The sequence below is a fragment of the Dermacentor variabilis genome, chromosome 1 (assembly GCF_050947875.1).
Source record: "Dermacentor variabilis isolate Ectoservices chromosome 1, ASM5094787v1, whole genome shotgun sequence".
In the NCBI taxonomy this organism is placed as follows: Eukaryota; Metazoa; Arthropoda; class Arachnida; order Ixodida; family Ixodidae; genus Dermacentor; species Dermacentor variabilis.
Window position 1 is genome coordinate 54,552,280 of NC_134568.1, and position 25,413 is coordinate 54,577,692.

The 25,413-nt window shown below is 48.2% G+C and overlaps 1 protein-coding gene across 1 annotated transcript; it reads left to right on the forward strand.

Moving 5' to 3' along the window:
* The first annotated feature begins 18,127 nt into the window (after positions 1 to 18,127).
* Positions 18,128 to 24,014, forward strand: LOC142574029 (uncharacterized). Its single transcript, XM_075683235.1, has 3 exons — positions 18,128 to 18,619; positions 22,320 to 22,705; positions 23,407 to 24,014. Exons 1-3 carry the CDS (start codon positions 18,128 to 18,130, stop codon positions 23,993 to 23,995), a joined length of 1,467 nt encoding a protein of 488 aa, XP_075539350.1. The 3' UTR covers positions 23,996 to 24,014.
* The last annotated feature ends 1,399 nt before the right edge of the window (positions 24,015 to 25,413 follow it).

The window sequence follows — 25,413 nt, forward strand, 5'->3', positions numbered from 1 at the left end:
TTAAAATTGCGCAAAGTAATTCTCACCAAAGCTTTAAAAGCAATCAATGCCGCACAGACTTAAAGTATGACACGTTTTCGCACGTGTTCAACCACGCGGCCACGATCTCACCTTCCTACCAAAGCAATATTCCCGATACCAAAGCAATATTCCCGATACCAAAGCACATACAGTAAAACCACTAATAGTTATTAGTCTTGCCATTTCCAAGCTACTATTTAAAGGCTACACAGTCTTAAAGTCCCACCCGGTTCCCCGTGTTGCAGCACGTGGCGCTAAACGGCACTCTGAATATCCTGCAAAACTAAACACGCGCGAAACACACCTGCGCACTCACACACACAGAAACAAAAAAGAAAGCTACCCGATTATATTTAAAGGCTAAAAATCAGCAACTGATAAACAGAAGCAAGCTCAAAGCGTTCACAAAAAACTTATGATTTCGTCGCCGCCACAAAGTTTTGGAAAAACACGTCATCCGCCACAAGATCTCACGCTACTCCGACATTGGATGGATGGATGAATGTTATGGGCGTCCCCTTTGGAACGGGGTGGTGGGTTGCGCCACCAAGCTCTTGCTATCATACTGCCGCATGTCCTACCTAGGTAAAAAAAAAAGAAAGAAAGGAACACTATGAACTCCCACAACCAAGTTTTCTGTTACTCTATTGCGAACTTTGCTTTTGTACGTCTCCGTTCTTTGTCGTTTCCCTACTTTTCTTCCACCAATCCGTAATCGCCTCTTAAATATGAATAGATGGATGGATGGATGGATGGATGGATGGATGGATGGATGGATGGATGTTATGAGCGTCCCCTTTGGAACGGGCGCAGGGTTCCACCACCAAGCTCTTGCTATTATACTGCCTAATGTCTTACCAAGGTTAAAGAAGAAAACAAAAGTAAAAAAAAAGGTCTATGAACTCCGACAAACAAGTTTTCTGATCCCCTATTGCGAACTTTACTTTTGTACGTCTCCGTTTTTTGTCGTTTTACTACTTTTCTTCCACCAATCTTCCCATCGCTGCTTACTAATCTCTGTTGCGGACATATTTACTTTCCCCCTTCTCTCGCTGAACCCAAGGGCTTCAAGGAGGCCAGTGGTGTCTAAATCCGCCACTGGGCAAACGCCTTCACATTCTAATAAAACATGCTCCATCATTTCCCTAGCTTTACCACAGCAAGCACATCCTTCTTCTTCCTTCTTATATCTCGCTTTATAGCTGCGTGTTCTAAGGCATCCCGGTCTCGTTTCGAAAAGTAATGAGCTTCCCTTTGAGTTACCATAAATTCTTTCATTCTTGATTTCGTTTTTTCCTCCTAAGTAGTTACTCATGGTAGGTTTATTTTCCATTGCCACCACCCATGAGATTATTTCAGCCTCTCTGACTTTCCGCTTGACGTTCTTTGTTGCTGTGTTGCCCACCCTACAGAGAGCATACTTGTTGGTACGCTACCTAGTTCTTTTCCTCAGCTGTGAATCAATGTTTTTCACCCGCCGTGGTTGCTCAGTGGCTATGCTGTTGGGCTGTTGAGCACGAGGTCGCGGGATCGAATCCCGGCCACGGCGGCCGCATTTCGATGGAGGCGAAATAGGAAAACATCCGTGTACTTAGATTTAGGTGCACGTTAAAGAGCCCCAGGTGGTCAGAATTCCCGAAGTCCTGCACTACGGCGTGCCTCATAATGTGAAAGTGGTTTTGGCACGTAAAACTCCATAATTTATTAACCAATGTTTTTCCTGTACAGATACCTCAACACTCTCCCAGCCCAATTATTTTTTTCATATTCCTCAGTCGTTCTTCATAATCAATTTTACTGCGAGCTTCCCTCACTTCAAACTTAGTCCAGCCCGTATCACCCTGCACAGCTTCATTTGTAGTCTTTCCGTGAGCGCCCAATGCGAGGCGCCCCACTGACCTCTTGTTGCCATCGAGTCCTGATTGTACCCCTGATTTCAAGCAAACAACCGCATTTCCAAGTGTAATTCCTGGAACCATTACACGTTTCCACATACCCCGGTGCACCTCGTACCTATTGTATCCCCAAGCGCTCTTGGCTTCATTATGGCTGCACTTCTCTTCCCATTCACAGTTATTGCTTTTTCCTGTGTTTCCATATATCTATTGTCTTCGGTTATCCATATACCAAGGTATCTATATTCTCTTACCCGAGGCCATTACCACATTGGCCATTGCCGAACAGCGCCTCTAGTGGCCGCCTCTAGAATCATGCCCGTTTCTTATGAAAGAGCATCGTTTTTCGCGAATAACTAATCATACAAACCACCCTTCAAGATATCCCCATGGAAAAAAGGGCTCTGTGCGCCTAGCCAGAAATCTCATGCAAGCGGTACCGTTATTTATAGCCATGAACGTGTTCCAAATTGCGGGCGAAGTTGGAAGTATGGGACTCTATGGAAGCGTTCAGGTTTTCGAGCCTTTTCTTGGCTAGTAAAAAGCGATTTTCGATGAAATTATTGGATCGATTGGTATATTTCTGGGGATTTATCAACCTCAATGGCTCAGCTTCCAGCCGGCTGGAACAGGAGCTGTTGAAATCGCAAAAAACCTCATCCAAAATCACAGTTTTCGTGAAAGATCGCGTAATTTATTGCGGTAGATATATAAACGGGGGTTTTTCCATGCTGCAGCCGGTCGAAAAGATAGCGGAAGCAATAAAGAAGAAGAAAGAAGTGATAACCTAGCGCTCTGAATGGCGGCAGGTTAAAATCACTGATACTGCGAGCGCACGTTAACAGGTTCGAAGCCAATTCTGCCTTCTTTTTTTATGGCTTTGTCGCTGCTTAGTCTGACATTTTCCCGCCAGATGGCATATTACAAATTGCAGGTAATTTAGTTACGGTTGATGCTTTGTTTCCTTCTATTTTCACCAACATTTCCGTAACAAAAATAGCTGGCTGCTTTCGTCAACATGCGAACGCGCTTCTAAGCTTCCTTTGCACTTTAGATACAATGTCTTTTTGGAGAACAAATCCCGATGACGTGTTTTGAAAGTTCACTTCTTTCTTAAGGCGAAGATTTAAGAAGATATTACTAAGATATAGTTTGCCTCTGCAGCTGTGCCATCGGAAGCTTGTGCTTGTGCGACTCTTGTGCTGCTTGAAACGTCGCAGAAAAGAATAATTAGCGTCCAGTGTGCACAAATAAATACACAAAAGTAGCAAGATCACCAGGAGCCACAGATGTAGTATTCGTACAAAGGAATATAGTTGAAGCTATATGACGCAGTACATTCGCATTATACCAAAGCTCTATTTTTTCCGCACCTTATCTTGGGTGGAAATGTGGGCTGCCCGAATTATTGCACATGTCGGTTTGCCTAGTACAAACTGGTAACTCAAAACGTAAACATTGTATCGTCGATATGCAGCGCACATGTCTTATCATTTGAACCATTACCATATAGTTCCACGAAATTTCAGAAATAGTAAAGGGCTTCATGTCTTTTTACCAAGACGCACGCAGAGGAGTATTTGAAATTTTATGCGAAAACACAAAGGGGCGCGTTAGTGTAGCCTGTCCTCTAAAATGAGAGAATCCAACCGCATACCCTTTTTCTATTATGCCTGCACAGTTTCGCAAAAAGTCCTTGTCCTCGGCTACAATCACCGCACATGATATAGCATTGTGTTGTTTAGTTCTTAAGTGACTCTATTGCTGAGTCAGGTCACAGCACCGTGATATAATTATTAGTGCAATTCTTCCGTTATTCTGTGAGGATATTGTTCCACCATGCTTGAATAATTCAAGAAACATGAGAAAGGGCATTAAGGGTTTTCTAGAAACGTTCCCTTATTAGAATAGTTTACAACCCACATCGGCATGGTGGTTTGCTTATGATCACCCCAGTGCCCACGGAGCACCATTTTTCATTTCCTCCACTGCCTGTAAATAAAAGTAAAAATTGTCGTTCGTTGTGCGTGAGTAGCACAATGATAGCTGAGTCTTTCATATGGTCCCACTAAGCCACACATTCCTGCCACGGTGCCGCAGGACCTGTCAATTTCGCCCTTGAATTTCGCCCTTTCAGTTTCCCGGACAGCTTAGGGAAGTAAACAAGACTAGCTAGCGAAGTGCTGAAGTAGTCCTGGCACTTCAGTGAACTTCCATAGGGAATCTTATTATTCTTTAATTGTCTACTTATTTATTATACCTAATTTGTGCTAATAATAATGTAATACATGCGAGTTCAGTTGTTCTGCTCAATGCAACAGGTTTGCGATGGCTGTTCTGAAAATTAGTCAGGCTGAAGCACTGCACGACGTTGGCTGGAAGGTCATTCATTAAAAAAAAATTCGTGCGCAGAATAAAGAAAATAATAGGTGCTCAATGTCACAGTCGCCGTCAAAAGCTTACGTGGCGAAGTTCTGCTGATTTCATTTTCAACAATGCTAGACCCGTAGCCAGTAAAATTATGCAGAACCGTTGGTTACGCTAGGTCAGTGCATCCAGATAATCCGAACACAACGCTGCGGGCTTAGAGAGCAGGAATATATATAGACAATAGTCAGCACGTGCTTCAGTTCAGCTGGTCGCCGTGGGAACGACTTACTCATCGTTCGACGTCAATGTGCCTGGAGCATTGCGTACCACCACCACAGGCAGCGACACCATGCTGGCCGGTTATAAAAGCGCTTCCAGCTTACTTCATGGCCATAGAGTTATAGTGCACAGCGGAATCGGATATATGCGCACCACTGGAAACCCGCTTGTTTTCATTGAGCAGGTAAGAATGCATTCTGGTAATTGATTTCGTTCCAATGTCCGTTTTCTTTTGATGCTGCCGTGCGCTCAGATGTATGCTATGTTTAATGTACACACTTATTCAGTCAGGGAATTATGATTGCTTCGGGGTGATATAGAACAATATCTGAGTCCACAATTGTCTCAAATCGCTAAACACCTCAAGGAAATTGCATCGGATATTGAAGAAATCAAGGAAACCCGTCTTATAGACAGTGAGAAGAAAGTACATACATTTACCTCGTTGAAAAAAGGGTTACATCGTTTCGAGAGCAGATTAACTGCGTGCAAAACGCAATTCAAGCACTTGAAGCTAAAATAGATGACTTGGAATACCGTAGTAGACGCTCAAACTTCATAGTCTACGAACTTCCAGAAAAGGAAGACGAAACACAGCACTTGAAACTGCGGTAAATAAAGGCATTTTTCAGGATGTCCTTGAACTTTACGGCGTTCAAATCGAGCGCCTACATGGACAAGGCAAGTGACGACCTCACTCGAGGAGACCCGCCATTCTGAAACTGTTACATTCGAGAAGTAAATATGCATTACTGAAAGACGGTTTTAAACTAAAAGGCACGAATGTTTCTTTAAGTGAAGATTCTTTGAAAAGAATTCGTGACATCCGAAATAAACTGTGGGCAAGTCGAAATTGAAAGGCGACAAAAAAGATATGGGTTCACTTGCAGTCGATAAACTGTATATCAACAACGCACCTTGTGTCTGGGACCATGGATTGAATAATAAAGTTCTGTTACGAAAGAACGACAACATAGGCACGATCCTCTCGATGAACAGACGCCACGCGCAGAAGCAACGCAAAAGTTGAGATGCCAGGGTGGTAATATGCGTCCTTCCACTTCCTTTAAACAAGTACATTTATCTCCTAAAGTAACTCGTAATACCCACAGTACTGCGTAACTTAGGGATAAGAAATTTCGAATCTCAAATATAAGTGCATGAAGCAGTCTAAGTAAAAAGGGTGCCTTGGTTGCAGAATACCTGGAAAGTTGTTACACTGACTTTATTGAAAATGAGGGCATTGTTGATGCGCCATGGAAACGATTTACTGAAGTGTGCAGCACCTGCATAAACACTTTCGTACCGACCAAAAGTAAAAAGATTGCTAACAGCACGCCTTTCATTACGCGTAAATTATCCATTTAAAAGGCGAATTTAAAATGACTGAAAAACAGTAATTCATTATTCACTGTTATTCATGAACTCAAAATAAATTTGGTATGCGGTTTACGCGAATCAAATGATTTTTACTTTAAAACAACTCTAACACTTTAAAAAAACTATCCTACTAAGATCTGGAACTTCTTAAGTGAATGCAAGAGGCAGGTATCACAGATCTTACTTAATTGAAGAACAGTTACAGATTTGAAAGTCATTGCGGAGCATTTTAACAACTTTCTTTCATAGCTCCTTTGCTAAGGTAAGTCTTATTACACCTCATCAAAGAGTGTATCAACCCGCTGACGTTGACTTGATATCGTACTGTGGTGTAGTTTCAATGATTTTGAACTTGAACACAACATCCTCTTGTGGTCAAGACAACATACCTAATGTATTTCTTCGCCGTTATGCAGAAATTGCAGCTGATTTTGACATTGTGCTGTTTCAATGCTCACTGTTAACCGCAATGCTACCTAGTGATTGGAAAAGGGCTCGTGTCGCTTCCATATTTAAGAAAGGTAACCATTTACTCTTAGAAAATTGCCGTCTGATCTAATTAAGATTCCCAATTTCTTAAATACGTGAACATGTAATATCGAAGCGCATTGCGGAATTTCTTGAACAAAACTCGATACCAACTAAATTTCACCATGGCTTTAGAAAAGGTTATTCCGTAACTCAGTTAGCCACAATGGTTCATTCATTTGCAGAAGCTCTCGATAAGAATGGTCCAGTGGACATCATACTCCTTGCTTTAGCAAAGAATATGACGTCATGGGGAGAGCACTACCAGGAACTCAAACGAGACTGTACGCGGATGATTGTGTGCTCTTTCGTAAAGTTACTTCTACTAATGATCAATAGAATTTGAATTAATGTCTTAGTAACATATTAAACTGGCATTATGAACATGGTGTGGCTCTAAACGCACAAAAACATGTTTATCTGGGTAACTCGTGCAAAAACACCTCTTGATTTTACGTACAACCTTGGATCAACATCACTACAACAGGTAACCAACTACAAATGTATCACTACAACAGGTAACCAACTACAAATGTCTCGGCGTAACAATAACACATGACTTATCCGGCAACCTACGCATAGACAACATATGTTCTGTCGCCTTGCATAAGTTGTGTTTTCTAAAACATAAGCTTGGAAATTCTCCTGCTAACATTAAACTACTCAGTTACTTTAGTTACTTTATATATATGAGACTTAAACTAGAATGCCCTTGTGTTGTATGGGACCCCTTCACTAAAGCTGACACAAAAAAACTTGAAGCTGCACAAAGAAAGGCTGTTAGGCTTGTTTATTCTAAATTTTAAAGTACAGACATGCCGTTTGAACTCATGGCTGCTAACAACATTGAAAAACTTGAACTATGACGAAAAAAGAACCGCCTCAACTTTCTTCACCTACTTCTTAGTCATAAGTCAATCCTTGACACACATCCATATTGATCTCCTATGTCCACTATAGACATACAAGACATCGTCACGCCCAAACTATAACCACGTATTTTGCTAGAAATAATGATTTCCAGTTTTCGTTTTTCCCGCGTACTGTATTAGAATGGAACCGTCCAACTGATCTTAACAAGTTTTCTTTGCCCTAGAGCCTTGATAAGTACTGCTAATTGGTATTGTGTTCCCATTTTGCGTAATATTTCCCTATGGTGCAAACTGTTTATGGCTTATACCTACTGTTAATTGGTGTGATGTTTCCATTTTGCGTAATGTTTTCGTATGTTATCTTTTGTGTTCGTGCTTTTATCTTGCCTCTTGTACCTGTCCTGCCTGAACCAATTCTTGGTCTGCAGCATGAAATAAATAGAGTAAGTGCACCTGCCTTACGCTATCTAGAAGTTATTCGCCACGCGTCTCTACGCGCTCGCTTGCCCGCGAGGAGTTCATAACTCGAAGGATCGCTTAGCGGCGTTCAATTGAACATTAATGCTTTCGCATTCACAACTCGTAAGAACCACATCGAAAATCGTACCCGCGACCTGACGCTCAGCAGTGCAACGCCATAGCTACTAACCTACCACGGTGGGTCACAATATTGCATGTAGAAAAGAGTTGTTTAGTTTCTGAGTGAGCAAAATGAAAACAACATCACGTAATGTATAACGGGACCAACGCAAGCAGTAACTGCTAGTGTGTTCAACAAGGGGAGGGGGCATGAATACAATGAGGCTCAAAATGATACATGAAGAAAAGAGGGCTGGGAGAGGGCTGGCGGGTGTTAGGAAAGACACCCACACTTGTCCGTAGTATATGTCTTGCAAGGTGAGCGGCCACCATATCTACAGAGGCAGAATTCACTCAAAGGGCGGCAGCGCTGAAAGGTTGAACGTCAGATCTCCTAGTGGGACAACAGCGGTTGACAGATACTCCTCTTTCCGCTGGTGCTGAGAACATCGCGAGTAGTTGTTAGACTTCGCGTGTTGCTGGATCTGACGGCCTGGCATTAGCATGCTCCCCTTTGTTCGGCGGTTCCAGGAAAGAAGCACTCTGCCGTGTCGCCTCTGGGGCCAGGACCGGAAGCTCCAAACAGCCACCTATCGAGCGCGCTTTACCTCGCCGTGTTTCCTTTTTGTCTTTTCTTGCTTGTTTACTTCTGAGGCCCAGAAACGTGTAGGGATGGTTTCACGTTGCAGGCTTTCGTGCTTCAGCGCTGATTTGAGGCAGAGAGGAAATCCTTGTTCCAGCTGCTCTTCGCTACAAGGCTGCGCGTGGTGCCGACGGCACGGTGTATTATTTCTGCGCGGAAGTGCGTGCCAATCTTGTCTGACGTGAACCACGGTAGCTTTTTTCTGTGCTGCAAGATTTTCTAGCTCACTAAACTCTTCAATAAATATGGGAACCAGGAGTCGCCTTCGATCACTTCAAGTTCGCTACAGTAAGTAGCAGAACGCTGGCGGAATAAACAGAATTGTTTTTACGAACAAAGACGTAAGCTGCTTGCAGTTTTTCTTAGCCCTCCGTCTCATGCTTGCACACTGAGAGCTGCTCTAAACTGAGCCATTTTTGACTCACCACCTTTGCGTTCAGGTTAGGAGCAGTTGTGATTTCACCTTAAGAAAGAGCTACGAAATGTACTCAAAACAGATAAAACCAAGGCAATCGGGGAATATTATATCAACTGTAGTTTTCTTTCTTTCAGCAATCAGCGTGCTCTATAAGATACCCTGCGCAGATTGCGACTACGCACACATCGGTGAATCGGGCAACTTCAAACGGAGACTGAGGCAGCATCAGAAAGATGTCGAAAAGAAACGTACAGTTTCGAATGCCCTTGCCGAGCACACGGATGCAACGGGCCACAAGATCGACTGGGATCGCTCGAGAATTATCGGCCAAGAAAGAAACCTAAAATCGCGGCTGTATCTGGAATCGCTGGAGATACAAAAAACACGTCAAACGCTCAATCGAAATGAGGGAACCCTCCCCCCGCCATACACGCGCTGCTTACGTCACGTTCTGAAGTATACGTAAGGTTCCATGAACCTTCCGTCATCCCATTGTGAATAAGGCTTCCGTAGCGAAGCCGAAACGTCTTTTAAATTTATTCATTTTTAGCACTTCTGTTGGTCTGTGTCCTTCGTTTTATTTCTTCAATGCTTCATCCCGACCAGACGGGCTTCCGTCGAACCCCCGATTTCACCCTGCACATGTATGGCGACATTTTTTATCTTTCTTTTGAGAATTATGCTTCGGTATATAAAAAAACATGTTTTTAATACTGCTGGGAATTATATTGAAGAAGAACAGGTGCGCATCCTCCTCACTGGCACTGATCATCAACATAGGGCATCGTTCCTTTAAATTAGGTGATCGAACGGGTCCCCCACTTATCAGCTGCCTTGGCTCCTGTTTTTATATGGTGACGTCAAACCCGCGAAGAATGGACTTTGAGGCGATAAGACAGAGCTGTCTTCTGGTCGACCGCATTGGATCCCCTCCGTTGACAGGGAGCCAAACGTCGCAGTTCAACAAGAAGCTTCCATGGCTGCAAGCATTGCACCGGCATGAAAGCTCTTGTTGACTGGCATGACCTGCTGTGTGGGCCTGTATGAATATAAGATAACTTAGAAGGAACCACAGACTCCTTTGGCATCCGTGAAAGATCGTAAATATTGAAGGAATTCATCGACGCCGGATTGAGTCATGGAGGTCCTTGTTGAAAGAAGGAGCCAGTTCGGTACGAATTGACATGAACGATCGTCTTTCAGAAGGAACGGCACCACTCGGTAAGCTGCTTGCCTTGCAGAAAGATTGCTTCGTAAAATGCACATTTCAAGGGAACTAGACTGAGACGTAGAAATCGTTGTCGAGTTGGAGCAGTTACAGGAACAGTATGTTGTGTTACGAAGAAGTCAGTTAAATGCTAAAGTAAAACTCACCTTGAGAATTCAATAAAGGAGGACATTTACGGGAAACAAAAAAAAATAAAAACGAATCGCCAGGGAACAATGTGCACCAAATGAACGTGGACCTGCGAACAAGCCGAGCAAGAAAAAAATAGACTGGGCAATTCATTGCAATGAAGAAAACTGAAAGCCAATTTTCAAAAGGGGTCCAACCGCGTAGTTCCCTCCTTCAAGCGCGATGTAATCTTATTGCACAAGCGATAGAAAAATCACTGCAAATTTCGGCAAGTTGAACCACCAGCCATCGAATATGACTGAAAATTCAACCATGGTCTGCCACAGAGTGAACCTTGCTGAACAACATTAGAACTATTTAACCCTTCAGTGTCGTAGCCAGGAGAATGTTCAAAATAGCGCAGAAGAAGCACACATCCTCCCGACGGGAACCGATCCGCATCATCATTCCTTGTTCCATTAAATGAAGTCATCGAACGGGTCCACCAGGTATGAGCCAGTGGACCCGTTCAGTTGTGAGCTAGAAGTTATAATTCCATTGTTCATGGCTGGAACAAAGCAGCAGGAACCATTTATTCCAGCGAGAGTATAGCCGCTCAAATATGGGAGAAAATAAGGGAGGTGGCGGAGACGCAAAAGAAAGAATCCGCACAGCGTAACCGCTGTGAAAATACGCCGCGCCACCCTAACGCCTTTTACGCTAATGTAACCTAACGCAAGGTAACCTAAACCTTACATAAACTGAATCTAACCTAACGTAACGTAGGTGAGACGCAATGCCAATAATCTTCACGGCGTGACATCGGACAGTGGCGTTCAACCGCCGTTGCTAAGGCGCTGTACGTTTAGTTCCCTCAAAATTTATTTCACCCTACTGTTACCCCGAAAAAATCAGTCATGTCTTTTTTTTTTTTTTGGAAGGTAGAGCGCCGTAAAGGGCCAGAAAGGCCTAATCAGGCATGACTGACTCGGAACCAGCGCCGCAAGCGCGCGAAAGCCTGTCCGACGTACTACCTTCAGACACAGCCATCACCAAATGGGGTGTCCGTGGCCACTGCCTCACCGTGCGGGCAACCAGCGTCGAAGCTTAAACAAACTCTGCCCACTCCGCAATGCCGGCATGTCTAGGGGACAAACGCATACAAAACGCGCTAAGAAACCTCCTCCGTTTTGCCTAGGCAGAGTTATATATTCAAGGAGCAAAAGTCCTCAGATTTTCCCTCTCGCGCCCCCTCTTACTCGCGCCTGCGCGGAAACGACTGGCGATCTCTCAAATGAACGTCTCGTCGCTTTGCGCAGCCTCGACACCACGCAGTGTGACGGTAGACTGCGCAGCAAGGCAGTTTTGCGTACGGTCCCTGCATAAAACTAAAAGGTAGCGACTTTCCTCCTCGCCGGGCCTCTTATTGTCCTGGCCTTCTCGCAGCTCGCTCTCTCTCTCTCGTACCTCGCCGTCGCAGTTTGGACGTTCGATCGGAAGCCGCCCATAGAGTTACACGAGGTGAGGCATTAAAATTGTTGTTGGGTGTTTTCGCATGAATGTTTACCGTATTTAAGAGTTGATTATTGTTTGCTGTGCTAGGAACCATGATGGAACGCTATGAAACTGGCAGAAGCAGATGTTTCTAGTGCTTTTTCGGCGCGTAACTGCGCGCTTGTTTTGTGGCTTCGGGTTGGCTGCCTGCTTCCAGTTAGAAGGAGGCTTTTCGCAGCCGAAGTGCTTTTAGAGTGCAGTACTAACCCAAAAATCAGAATTATTTGTTTCGCCAAAAATGTACACGTAATGTACACGATGCTTATGTACATGGAAGAGCTTTGTCTGAGTGTTTTGTCGTCCACGGCCATGCATTGTTCTCATAGGCAAAAACACTGTCGCGGCTTGCACAGACCAACGCGCTTCGCGAGATACTTCTTATGCATTAATCAGATTCTTTATTTAGATTCCTAAAGACACTTGCCCCGCGTGAAAGGACTGTGATTAAGTTTTCGCCGGTACAAGCAAAAGGCGATGCGTTCGCGTGTGTGCAGCACTATGTAGCTGCCGATTCAACAACCCGGATACGTTTGCGGTGCTCGAAGTGCGTACGTGTGTACTTTCGTGTACCCAATCGACTGCGGTGTGTCCAGCTCGTGCAGCTTCATAATTTAATCATCTTAGTACCACGATGACCGAACGCAGGGCGCGTGATATATTCGCCTGAATAACGCGAGCGTCATGTAGAAACGTGTACGCGATCAACGCGGAGCTGTCAGCTATTGTCGTCGTTTCGTCGTGACACTGGCATCTCTTTATGCAGTGAAACTGGCCCGTTTGTTCTCAAGCGCAAACATGCCAGTGCAACCTCTACTTCATTTGTGAACAAAGCGTGTGCAAGGACGAAATTTACATATGAAAATGATTTCCATCAATGAGCACTTTCCCCCTTTTGCTTACGCAGTTCCAAGTCAATATGAACCAACCAACTTGTGCATCACTTTATCCTGTGGAGAATGCCTACACCCAATAGACAAAATCATTTGCACGGGTAGTGAACCGCTTGTCCTCGCAAAAAATATTTGCAGCACCTAACAAAAGCATAGATTGACAAAGCTACGAACTCTCAGTACTACAACAATAACACGTGTTACGTTTCTCGCACGATATATGACAGAACATAGCCTACGCACTCCATAGCTTCATACATTTGTTGACAATAGCGTGATCATGACAACAAATCTGAACGAGAACCGAGAATAGCCCCCATGCATAAGCTTACCCATGTCTGAGCTCCGTACCCCGTCAACAAAGAAAAACGTTGCGTTCGTACACGTTTGCACCTCCAGTACTCTTAAAATCAATCCCTAACATAAAAGAAAACCAAAACTGACTCCTTCAATGGCGCGGTTAGCCATGAAACTTAGCCAAAACATACGAAATCTCTTGCGAAAGCCTCGCCGCAGAAACTCGACGGCCAACCGTCATGGTGGTGAGTGCGCCGAGTCGCGGAAAAGAGGAAAAAATAGATAAAAAGGTGACCACGTGATAGCGCTCAACCAATTGGGCGACGCAGACCTTCTCTCCTGCCTCCTTGCGTGCTCCTCGTGGCAGCGGCGGTGGCAAAATAAAGGCATGTCGCTACTTTTAGTTTTATTCAGGGATCTTAGTTTTGCGTCGTTCCGCCACGCATTGGAGATCCCGCGAACTCTTGCTGTTGACTGTACATGTAATCCAGGGCATGTAGCACATAGTGTTAACCACAAAGCAGTACGAGGCAGCTGCACCTCCATTCTGCGTAAACAACAATGAAAATCATATATACTGCTACGCTGAAGCAGTCACATATAAACACGTATTTACAATAATTACAAGACAGACAACAATGCATAAACAAGATGGCTGTTGAGACCGATTCCACCTCTACATGTCAAATCGTCGTCTTCTGACGCCGCCACTCTTGGTTACGGCGTAACACAATCCCCGCCTGTAATGTTGCCGTCTCAGCGCTAAATATAACGGCGTTGAACTCGCGGCAAAGTAAGGCTTCAGCCGGGACACATGCACAACGCCCGTGGGGACAGGCGAGTCGCCGGGAGAGATCTCGTAGTTCACATCTCCAAGCTGACGCAATATCGTGCAGCACGGCAGCATCTTTTCAGATAAGCCGACGCGGCGACATAGTGTCCATAGGAGGACAACGGATTCAAGAGGAAATCGAACGTCTCGATGTCGGCTGTCGGGTAGAATCTTATGCGCGACCTGAGACTCAGTGAGCCGGGAGCCGGCAATCTGTCGTGCAGTGCGAGCCCGCGCGAAGACGTCTTGAGCGTCAGCAGAACTGACAGTTGGGCGAGTTGGTGCGAATTGTACGTGTCCTTCTCAATTGTGCACGCTGAATATTTTACTATGTCTTGAGCGCATTCGGTGGGAGTGTTGCTCGAAGAAGGAAACAGTGTGTCAGAGGGCAAGGAAGGGTGGTGGCCGAACGGAAGGTAAAAGGATGAAAAGCCAGTTGTCTCGTGGCGGGGCGAACTGAAGGCGAAAGTCACGAAGGGTAACGTGCTGTCCCAATCACTGTGGTCGTCGGAAACGTACATAGACAGTGTTTCTGTCAATGTGTGATTGAGCCGCTCCGTCAGTCCGTTTTAGTGCGGATGGAAAGGGGAGGAAAGCTTGTGCTCGGCAGAACACGAGCGAAGTAGGTCTTCAACCACTCAGGACAAGAAGCTGCGGCCGCGATCAGTGAAGAGCTGCCGGGGTGCGCCGTGATAGAGGATGACGTCATAGGAAAGGAAATCTGTCACATCAGTTGCACAGCTTGTGCGCAAAGCTCATGTCATCGCTTACCGGGTGGCGTAATCAGTCGCGACAACGACCCACTTGTTGCCCGATCTCAACCTTGCAAAAGCGCCAAGAAGATCGAGAGTGACGCGAAGAATGGTTCTGAGGGCTCATCGATGGGGTGAAGGCGTCCAGCGGGCAGCACAACAGGTATTTTGCGGTGCAGACAGAGCGCAGAAGCTGCAACGCAGTAGTACACTGAGTGGTACAGGCCTGGCCAGTAGAAGCAACGCCGTACGCGGTCATAAGTACGCGAAACGCCGAGGGGTATCATGTAACTGCTCAAAAACTGATGTCCGGATATGGCGTGGTACAGCGAGCAAAAATTCTGGTTCCGCACGAAGCTGCAACGATGACAATGATGTCGCCGGGGCTCGAGGCCGCAACGAGGTGCTACGATTACGAGGTCCAAGCCCAGGCCGTCCACCAGATCTCGGCGGCACTCGAAAGGCAACGACCGAGCGAAGCCGGAGGGAGGCTGCCACAGCAAAAGAGGGGCAAGCGCGGTGGACCAAAGGGAGTAGTGCAGCCACGGCCGGAGTAGAGGGGCCACACACACCCGGAAGACGTCATGGCCGCGGCACGGTGACACCTTCCTTACAGGGGAAGGCTAATCGTTCTGCAGGCATTCCTAATTAATAGGGTGAGGGTATGAGCCATCGCTGACAAAGAAGTGCTCATATGGGCTCCGTCGTTAATGCCCGCTTTCGCAGTGCTAATTAGTTTGGATCCCGAAGATTTTATTACCACTGTGATCGTGAAGGTATCCGCTATCCTCCGATACCCGACTTTCCATCAAAGGTGCGTTTTTCATCGATTTATCCGACTTTACCTAGTTCACCGCTAATAGGCATTGCTAGGCCTAAGCGAAGCCAAGGCTTGCTAGGCCTAGCCAGCCGTACTACTGCCACGACAACATGGATGTTTTCCCCGCCGCTTTGGCGCATGGTTCCCAGGTATCCCAGATGTGCGTGCAAGTAGAGGGAGAAGAAATTATGCCCGAGGAATTTCATCGCACGCCCGGATGGCTGCACAACGGTGGGCATACGAGCCGAACACGCCTGTGCGCAACGCAGGGTGAGTCGAATTCTCGTACCGATACTCCGAGCTCTCAGCAGAAGACTAAATTGAACAAGAAAGTAGGGACCGCAGTTATTCGGGCGGCTCGCATGCCCGCAATGCCTGCAGAAGAAATTAAGATCGTCGTGCAGCCCCGCGGAAGCTCGATATTTCCAAGGCGGGAGCGGCATGCGTGGCTACTGCCATCATGGCGGCAGCGGGAATTGAGAAGGCAGATCGAGCTTAGGGGGGGGGGGAGTATGGCGTGTCCCAATACCCATCAGAACATTATGGTGCTCAGCACTCCGTGCGAGGAGCGAGCAAAGAAGTATGCTCGACTACAAGCTGTCAACGTCCAAGGCAAAATATACGAAGTGAGCGCTTATGGAACGACCGCCCACGACACAGTCAAGGGCGTGATCAGGGGCATAGCGCTCGAGGACAGCGAAGCCGAAATAATGCAGCAGATCGTTACAAAGTACAACCCCCTCGCCGTAGGGGCGAAGCGTATCGGGAACATGACGAAAATAATCGTAGTGTTCAACGGTATCAAGGTTCCTAAGTATGTGCGTTATGGATCAACGCTCTATCCCTGCAGCCTCTACAGGAAGTAACGAGTATTCTGTCTTCAAGATAAGATAGTGGGCAACCTCCTGTATTTTTGTACCACCCACCCCTTATGTGATACCCCGCAAGGGGTCTTTAAGGTAATAAAATGAAATGAAATGAAATGAAATAGAAGTTTGCAAAGCATGCGGCAAGGTCGGCCACAGGCGCGACGTGTGCCCCACACCGAATGTACGTGTTTGTCTTTCATGCGGTGTTTCTAATCCTAGAGAGGGCCACAAGTGTGTCCCCAAGTGCAAGCTCTGTGGCGAAGAACACCCCACTGGGGACCGCCTCTGCAGAGCCAAATACAAGGTTCCATACGTCGTGTCTCGACGGCGATGGGAACGCCGTAACGCCGAAGAACAGCGAAAGCAAGCACTCGAATCAAGCTCCTTTCCACGCCTAGGACGCTCCCGCTCGCGCAGCGCTTCCCGTGGCGGATCCTGCACCGCGTCGCGCCATGCCTCACGCCAGGCATCACGTTACGCTTCCCGTCATGCCTCGCGCAGCGCATCCCGCGGCCGTGACTCGTCGGACAGGTACAGCTACGGCGCAAAGCGATCGCGTTCCCGTGACAAAGTCAGCTGGGCCGACGTAGCCAAGGGTGAAGTTAAAGGGGGCAGCTCCAGCTCCAACAGCGCCACTACTGGCCGAAGCACTCCGAGCAGCTGGCAGGCGTGGATTACCAGCCCCTACTACAAGGAACTCGAACAACTCCGCGCAACCGATGCGACGCTGCTAGAAACCACACGCCGGCATGCCGAAGAGCTAGCCGAGGTCAAGAAAGAACTTCAAGCACAGCAAGCCCAAGCAAGGACAGACCCAGCTCAGTCACCCGAGGCACCTACACCTGCCACCGACACGCCATAACACCAAGGCATGCAATCAATCGGCACAACCCAAGACGAGCCCCAGGAGGAGAAGACCACTGATCCAACCCCCAAGAAACGAGCACGCACCGAACCTACACCCACCGCTGTCCTCGAGCAGAACACCCACACGCTATCGCACCAAGGCACAGAATCAAAGGACAAAACCCAAGCCGCGCCCCAGGAGGGGAAGAACACTGACCCAACAACAAAGAAACAAACACCCACTTCGTCACCGCATTACAAGTACCTGACCCAATTGCAAACTCAGCTCGAAGCCAAAATTGAAGCGCTCGCCAACACCTACGCCAGCACGGCTGCCATGACCGACCAACGACTGGCGCGGCTGAAGGAGCTGATCACCACGTCCTTCCGCACCATACAAGAGCGTTTCGAACTCATTGAACACACCCTCAAGCCCATAGTGCGCAGCCCCATCTTTTCAGCGGATTTCACCAACCACCCATACCTCCAAGAACAAACGCAACCCTCACCTTCGCCACAACTATATCCCAGGCCCAATCCACAATAGGATCGCTGCCGGGCCTTACGGTCTGGCAGTGGAACTGCCACAGTTAGAGCAACAAGAAACCCGACATTATCCTGCTGCAAGAAACGGCGACGGTGACCCCCACCCTCCCTGGGTATCGCGCTCACGTTAGCCAAGCGGAGGGACCGGGCGTCTGCACGTTCGTCCGCAAAGGGCTCACGTTCATCGAGCACCAACTCAAACACGGCCGCAGCAGGGTGGAATACGCCTTCACCGAAATCATCCCAAGCAAACAACGAAAGGGCAGCCTGTTCATCGCCAACATCTACAGTAATCCCAAGCACCAAACACAGAAATTCAAGACCCTACTACACACAGCCCAGAGACAACACGTTGCTGAACGGAGGGGACATCAACGCCGCCCATCGAGCGTGGGGTTACATGAAGGACACGGCCAAGGGACGGGACTTATTACAGGATACCCTGGACCACAACTGTGTCCTAATCACGGACCCCGCGCATCCTACCCGCATCGGCAACTCCGTAGCACGAGGCCCCACACCAGACCTTACATTCATCAAAAATGACCCCACTGGCAAAGTAACATGGCACAACACGGGCGTCGACCTGGGCAGTGACCACTACATCCTCGAAATTACGATACCCAACCAATTACGGAGCAATACCATTATACACAAGTGGACGGATTGGGACGGATTCCGTAAGAGACGCCTCACCAAAGCACAAGACATCACAGAGATCGAAACCTGGACGGCGGAGCTCCGCTATGCAGTGCGCTCAGCCACAAAGGCCATAGAAACAGACGAGGACGTCATCATCATGTACAGCCGCCTGGCCCATCTGATCGAGGCCAAACGTTCGATACAGGCGCGTTGGAAGCAGCACCGGTTGAACCGGATATTGAGGAAGAAGGTGGCTGACTTAAACAGGGCCATTTAACACCATTGCATTCTCCTGTGCCGTCAGCACTGAAACAAAATCTGCAACCGAGCTTACAGGAAACTGCATCACAGTTGTACATGGAATCTATTTCGGCACCCGCTAAACGAAACAAAGACCAAGTCATACCAGCGCGACCGCCTGGCCCGCCTCATGCACACCATCACGCAGGAATACCTAGAGAAGGAAGGCCTCTATCCTGACACGATGATCGGCTTCCAGCGCAAACTCAGCACACAAGATGCCATGTTATAACTCAAACAAGAAATCATCGACAACAAGACACAAGACAGCAAAGTAATTCTGGGGCTTGATTTACAAAGTGCATTCGACAAAGTCAAATACTCAGCCATATTAGCACAAGTATCAAGACTCAACATGGGGGTAACGAGCTACAATTATATTCAAGACTTCTTGACCAACCGCACGGTGGAACTGCACGCCGGAGACCTCAAGCTCCCCGAACACAAGCTCGGTAGTACGGGTACTCCACAGGGGTTGGTCATCTCGCCATTGCTCTTTAAACTCGTCATGACCGGCGTAGCGAAGGCAGTAGCGGGGACCGGCGACCGGCATACGATCTACGCCGACGACATTACCCTGTGGGCGGCCGGAGGCACCGACGCCAGCATCTAGCAACAGCTGCAAGCGGCGGTTACCGCCATCGAGCGGCACCTTGACGGCACAGGCCTAATGTGCTCGCCCGCCAAATCTGAGCTGTTCGTCCTCACACCGCTTCGACCGGGACGGAAGCGCGCTCCCCTTCGGGAGTGTGACCACATCAAGATTGTGACTGCATCGGGGCAACGCATCCCCGAGGTTCCCAAGATCAGGGTCCTGGGCATGCTGCTCAACAAGAGCGGCCGCAACGACGAGAACATGAACAAGCTTACCGCCAAGGCAATGGACGCCATCCGGCTCGTACACCGAGTCTCTACACGATGGGCGAGCATGCGTGAAGACAGTCTCGTGCGCCTTGTCCAGTCGTTCGTGATCAGTCACATCGCCTACGTTGCGGCCTACCTCAACTGGCGGGTCACTGACGCGACCAAGATCAACACGCTGATCAGACGAGCTTACAAGACGGCGCTGGGCTTAATGGTGACCAAGAGTACGGCTCAGCTCCTGCAGCTCGTCCTCCATAACACCCTAGAAGAAATAGCTGAGGCGCAGCTCACCGCGCAAATCGAGCACCTCTCTACCACCAAGACGGGCCGCAGTATACTAACGTCCCTGGGTTACAACCCCCAAGCTCCCAGCGGGCAACCGTGCGAGATCACAGATGAGACGCGAGCCCACACTTACGTGGACCCCATCCCGAAGAACATGCACCCAGAGTACAACCAAGAACGGCGGCAGGCACGGGCCAAGGCCCTCACCGAACAACACGCCCAAGACCGCACGCCCGGTACGTGGACTCACCGAAATACAAGCGGGAAGGCTTCGCGGCAGTGGTCGTTGCGGCAGCTACCGTCACCAAAACACCGGCAGCTACCGTGCGGTGCACGAACGCTACAGACGCTGAGGAGGTTGCCATCGCGCTGGCAATCAACGAGGGCGAGTGTCGCACCGTGCTCAGCGACTCGATGAACGGCGTGCGCAACTTTGCTAAGGGGCGAATATGCGCGCCGGCGGCCGCCATCATCGGCAAGCTCCAACATCAAGACCGCGGCAGCACCGTTCGTATCAAGTGGTTCCCGGCGCACGCCGGCGAGTGTGCATCCTCACCAAACCACAACGAGACGGCCCATTCGGCGGCGCGAGCGCTTACCTTCCGCGCCGCCGAGAGTGACCGTTCCGTGTGGTGGTTCGAAACGAAGGACAGATTGACCAGTTATGCCGAAGTAACCAAGTGTTACCGCTTAGCTCGACGGACAATGCCGCCTCCCCACCCGGCACTCAGTCGGGAGGAGGCCATAATCCTAAGGCAATTACAGACCGCGTCACTCCTCGCCCCCGCAATGCTGCACGCGCTTCACCCAGATCTCTATCCGAGTGGGCTGTGCGGTGTTTGTGCAGCGGGTCCGGCAGACCAATGGTACATCATGTGGGACTGTGCCAGGTTCCCGACGGCAGCTACCTCCAGGAGTTACCCGCCCGAACTTCAAAGTGCACTGCAGTCTGCAGACAAGGACACACAACTATGGGCCGTCCAGCAAGCCCGGGGTGCGCTCGAAAAGCACAAGCCCCATGACCCACTACAGACGGGCCCAACTGCGGTAGTGCAGAGTAGAGTATAGCCCCGGGGTCGACGCTTGGCCAGCGTCACGACGCGTTAAACCGTCGTTTGCCGGCACTTTATGAAAGTTATCCCTATCCTATCCTATCCTTAATTAAGTTGCTTCGCTCGCTCGTCTTTCAGGTCGTAACATGCGACGGCAAAGAACGTCGTCGCGGAGCACGGTCGTGCGCAGCGTGGGCTCCAAATGTCCAGAATTGAGACCATCGATGAGAACACGTAAGCAGTCATCACGCTTTTGTTCAGTGTGAGTGTCGCGCAGATCAGAAATAGCCAGGGTGCAAGATTCGGTGTCATGCGCATCATATTCAGGGCGGTCGACAGGATGACGGGAGACGCAGCCACCGTCCTTGCGCAAAAGGCTTGACTTGTATAAAACAGCAAATGAATACTCTTGGAGCTGTAGCGCCCATCTAACCAATCTTCCAGTGTGGTCTGTGAGTGAGAAGAGCCAGCACAAGGCGTGGATCGGTAACCGCGGAAAACGTGTGGCTGTACAAGTAGGACGGAATTTAGCCACTGCCCAAACTAACGCTAGGCATTTCCGTTCGGTAATTGAAAAATTAATCTCGGCGGGTGACAGGAGGTGGCCGGCGTCTACAGTTACGCGCACTGCGTTTCGCTGCCATTGAACAAGTACAGCTTCAATTTCATGGCCACTGGCATCCGTCCGAACTTCAGCGGCGGCAGATGGATCATAATGATCCAGCAATGGGATAGCCGTGAGCAAGCATCCGAGGGCGGTAAAGGCTTTCGTTTGAGCAAGGCCCCATGTGAAAGCAACGTCCTTCTTATATAATGCCCCTGTCACACGGGAAGATTTAATGTCATTCGAATCGCATCGAATGCCATTCGGTGTCTTGCGGTGCTACACAGTAAAATATAATGGTATTCGCAAATGATAGCAATGACGATCTGGAACAAAATTTGTGAAATGCAAAGAAATTTTGTGCCTATTAAACGCGTTTAAGAACCTTTGCGAGTATTTTTAACACGGAGGAAAACATTTTGACGCCAATTATTCACAACTAAAAGCACTTCGATCTTCACAAGCCAAGCCCCAACTAAAGCCAAGCCCAAATCCGGTAAGTGTAAACAAGCAATATGGCTGATATGGCGCTCTGTGGAGGAAGCGCAGCTAGCGCAGTTGATATTGAAAAAGTGAACGCCCTAGTTGCCTCTTACATTTGTTACCGAGCACAACGAAGAAACAAGGAGGGGGCACTGGAACTGGCAAAAGAAGCGCAATCGAAGATCAACGCAAGCCTGAAACTGAGATTAGTAGCTAATTCATTCGCTATTGTTGCTATGATGGCTACCGAAGCCACAGTTCACCGTGAGCGGTGGGCATTTGAACGAAACGAACGTTGGTTCGAAGAGACGCTTCCACATCTCGGGGAGAATCACTTCAGACAAGCTTTCCGTGTCTCGCAGACGACATTCCGGTACCTTGTGGAGTCGTGCAGGATCGCCTTGGAGCGCCAAACGACCAACATGAGAAAGCCGTTGTCTGTGGAAAAAAGAGTGGCCGTCGGGATGTATCGGCTGTGCTCAAGCGCTGAAGACCGAACGATCGCCCATCTGTTCGGCATCGGCCGGTCAACGGTGAACGTCGTATTTCGGGAGTTTTGTAAGGTTGTCACCGAACAACTTGAAGCAGAGTGGCTTCGAATGGTCCGGCGCCACGAACTGGAAAAACACGTGAGGGAGTTCTTTTTCTTCACTGGCTTCCCGCAGGCAATCGGCGCTCTCGATGGTTGTCACTTTCCTATATCCCCACCGAAGGACAACGCAATCGATTACCATAACTACAAAGGCTGGTAGGTACCTTCGAGACCTCTACGCTGGCGCGAAGTTAAAAAGTTAATTCACTTTTCATTGCGTGATATATTGTGAAATATAAACGATTGTTTTCGATCGTTACTGATTAAGCTTTAGCAGTAGTAGCTATTAAATACATAAGTTTCTGCAAATAACAATCACCAAAGTTCAGGTTGCCTTTATTTTCTTTTCTCTACCTGCAGTGTGTTCAGAATGGTGCATTTCTGGAATTTCCCGCACTAGAATTTCATAACTGCTACTGTCAACTGTGTGTGCGTTGTCTATACATAAAAATGTATACATAGGCCAAACTAGTCGTGATGTTTTGCTGAATGAACGCTTTCCTTATAAACAACTTCCAGCCATTTGCTAAAAAGTGTTGCATGCATGTGCTAATTTTGCCTAAAATGCCTTTACTGTACAAACAGTGTGAAGGTATCATGACTTGTCGTGCAAGAGCCATAGCTAGAAAATTCCTGCGCGCATGAAGTTTTCCTTTGTGGCAACAAAAAAAATTATGGGCAAGCATGCATGCCGGAGCTGTCATGCTGTGGCCTGCGCCTGTTGCGCAACTCGTACAGTTGTTTGAGAAGTGCTTTTCTCAACATGGTTGTTTATGACAAGTTAAAATACTGCAAAGAGTACTGCCCACTGTTATGCATGAGCAAGACAACATTTAGCGCTTGTTTCTTTTATACAGGTACAGTGTAATACTGCTCGCCCTGATTGATCACCAGTACCGGTTCCGGTATATCAATGTTGGAGCTCCCGGCCGATGCCATGATGCCAACGTGTACGGGCGATCGAAGCTGCACACACTTATTGAAAGCGGACACCTTGATTCGCCTGTGATTATGATCGAAGGTGCTGCTATAACACCGCTCATTCTGTGTGACCAGGCATTTCCACTGACTGCAACACTGCTTAAGCCCTTCCCAAGTGCATCACCTGGCACCCCCGAAGCTGCTTACAATTATAACCTTTCCAAAACGAGACGCATAGTTGAAAACGCATTTGGACGCCTGAAAGCTCGTTTTCGTTTTGTCATGAAGAGGCTAGAATGCAAGTTGCCCAATGCTAAACAAGCCATTAGGGCCTCATGTGTTCTTCACAATATCTGTGAGACATTCAGAGACCCTGTGGATCCTCAGTGGGAACAAGATGTGCCTGCATTTGATGAACTGTTTCCACAGCCATCGCGCTCCACCACTCAGTCAAGTGGAACAGGACACAGTGTTCGAGCTGCTCTTGCGCAATACTTCTGGAGACGTGCTCAACAGGCCACATGACCAGCAGCATTGCACCACAGCAGAGAAGCAGTGTGTGTGTGTGTGTACTTCGAAGAGCGTGTGAATATGAAAACAATCATGCTCCTTCACAGACATGCAGGCATTGAACATTTACTCTTTGCCCAAATCCCGCAAACACGACAAAAATAAATTGTCACGCTGCGCACTTTCTTCCTGCAGCTGAATCTGCTTCTCTCTGAACTTTTCTTCTTTCTCCATGCCTTTTTCTAGACATAGACGCAGCTGCCGTTGCTCCTCAATGAGCTGCGCAAGCAGATTTGCATTTGATGGCTGCCTCATTCTCCTTTCGCGAGGCCCCAGTAAGCTCTGGCGACAAGCATTTTGCTGGGGAGTCCCAGTTTGTGAAGGTCCAGCTTCTTCGACAGGAGATGAAAGCGCACGACACGAAGTTTCTGATGATGTTTCAGATGCGTCATCCTGTGTAGGATATGCCATATCCTCATTCATGTTGGTGGGTGCGTCCCTGTCGTGTCGGCTTCTGTGGTCATTCTCCATTTGGTGGATGATCTGAAATGGAAAGTGACGAGCAATTAATAATGCCAAAACCATTTTGAAGTACTCTCAGCGCAAACAAACTCGATCTGAATGCACAGGTTATCACAAAGTCAAAATACAACACACTAAGAAATGGCTATTGCATGCACAGCCACCCGCACACTTGACACAAATGCTCGAGGACGTGGCTTGCGCTGACATTAGAGCCGCTGAGTGCCGACTGCTGGGTCCAAGGCCACGCTGTACGGTGCACTTGCGAAGGCTGGCGAAAGCGGGTGCCTTGCTGCCACCCCAATATGATCTCAGACCTAGTGGCAATATGGTGATGGAAGCCACGCGCTCCAGCGTTTGTCTTACGTGTGCGGTGGTGCATGCAACATAATTCTGCCAAAGCCACCATGTGGCCGAGCTGTATGACTTGGCTCATGGCCTCACGTAGTCTTTCTCTCTGCTGTGCGCTGATGTTATACAAGGCCTGTCTGAGTAAAGGCTCAACCTTGCTAAGTGGTACGTTTGTCAGTGACAATATTCGGTACCACTTATTCCATGAATTCGGACTATCGCTTTCCAAGCATCGTAAGCAAACCTTGCAGCACCACACATGGTAAATTGCCACCATTAACACATATATCTACATAACAGGCAGATTTGTGGACAAGGGAGCCATAGCGCTGCCGAGACGTTACTTCTTTTTGACCATGGTCAGTGACCAGCGAACTTCGTCAGGCAGTTCAGAAGCACCAAATATCGGCGGCAACATGCACCCAAGATGTGCACATCTTACCTCCTCCACAGTGTTGCACTGGCTTTCCACCATTTCCCGCTGGTCATTCATTGGTAGGGCATTGAGGAATTTGTGGATGTCCCAGTAATAGGGCCAAATGATACGGCCTTGCCCAGTG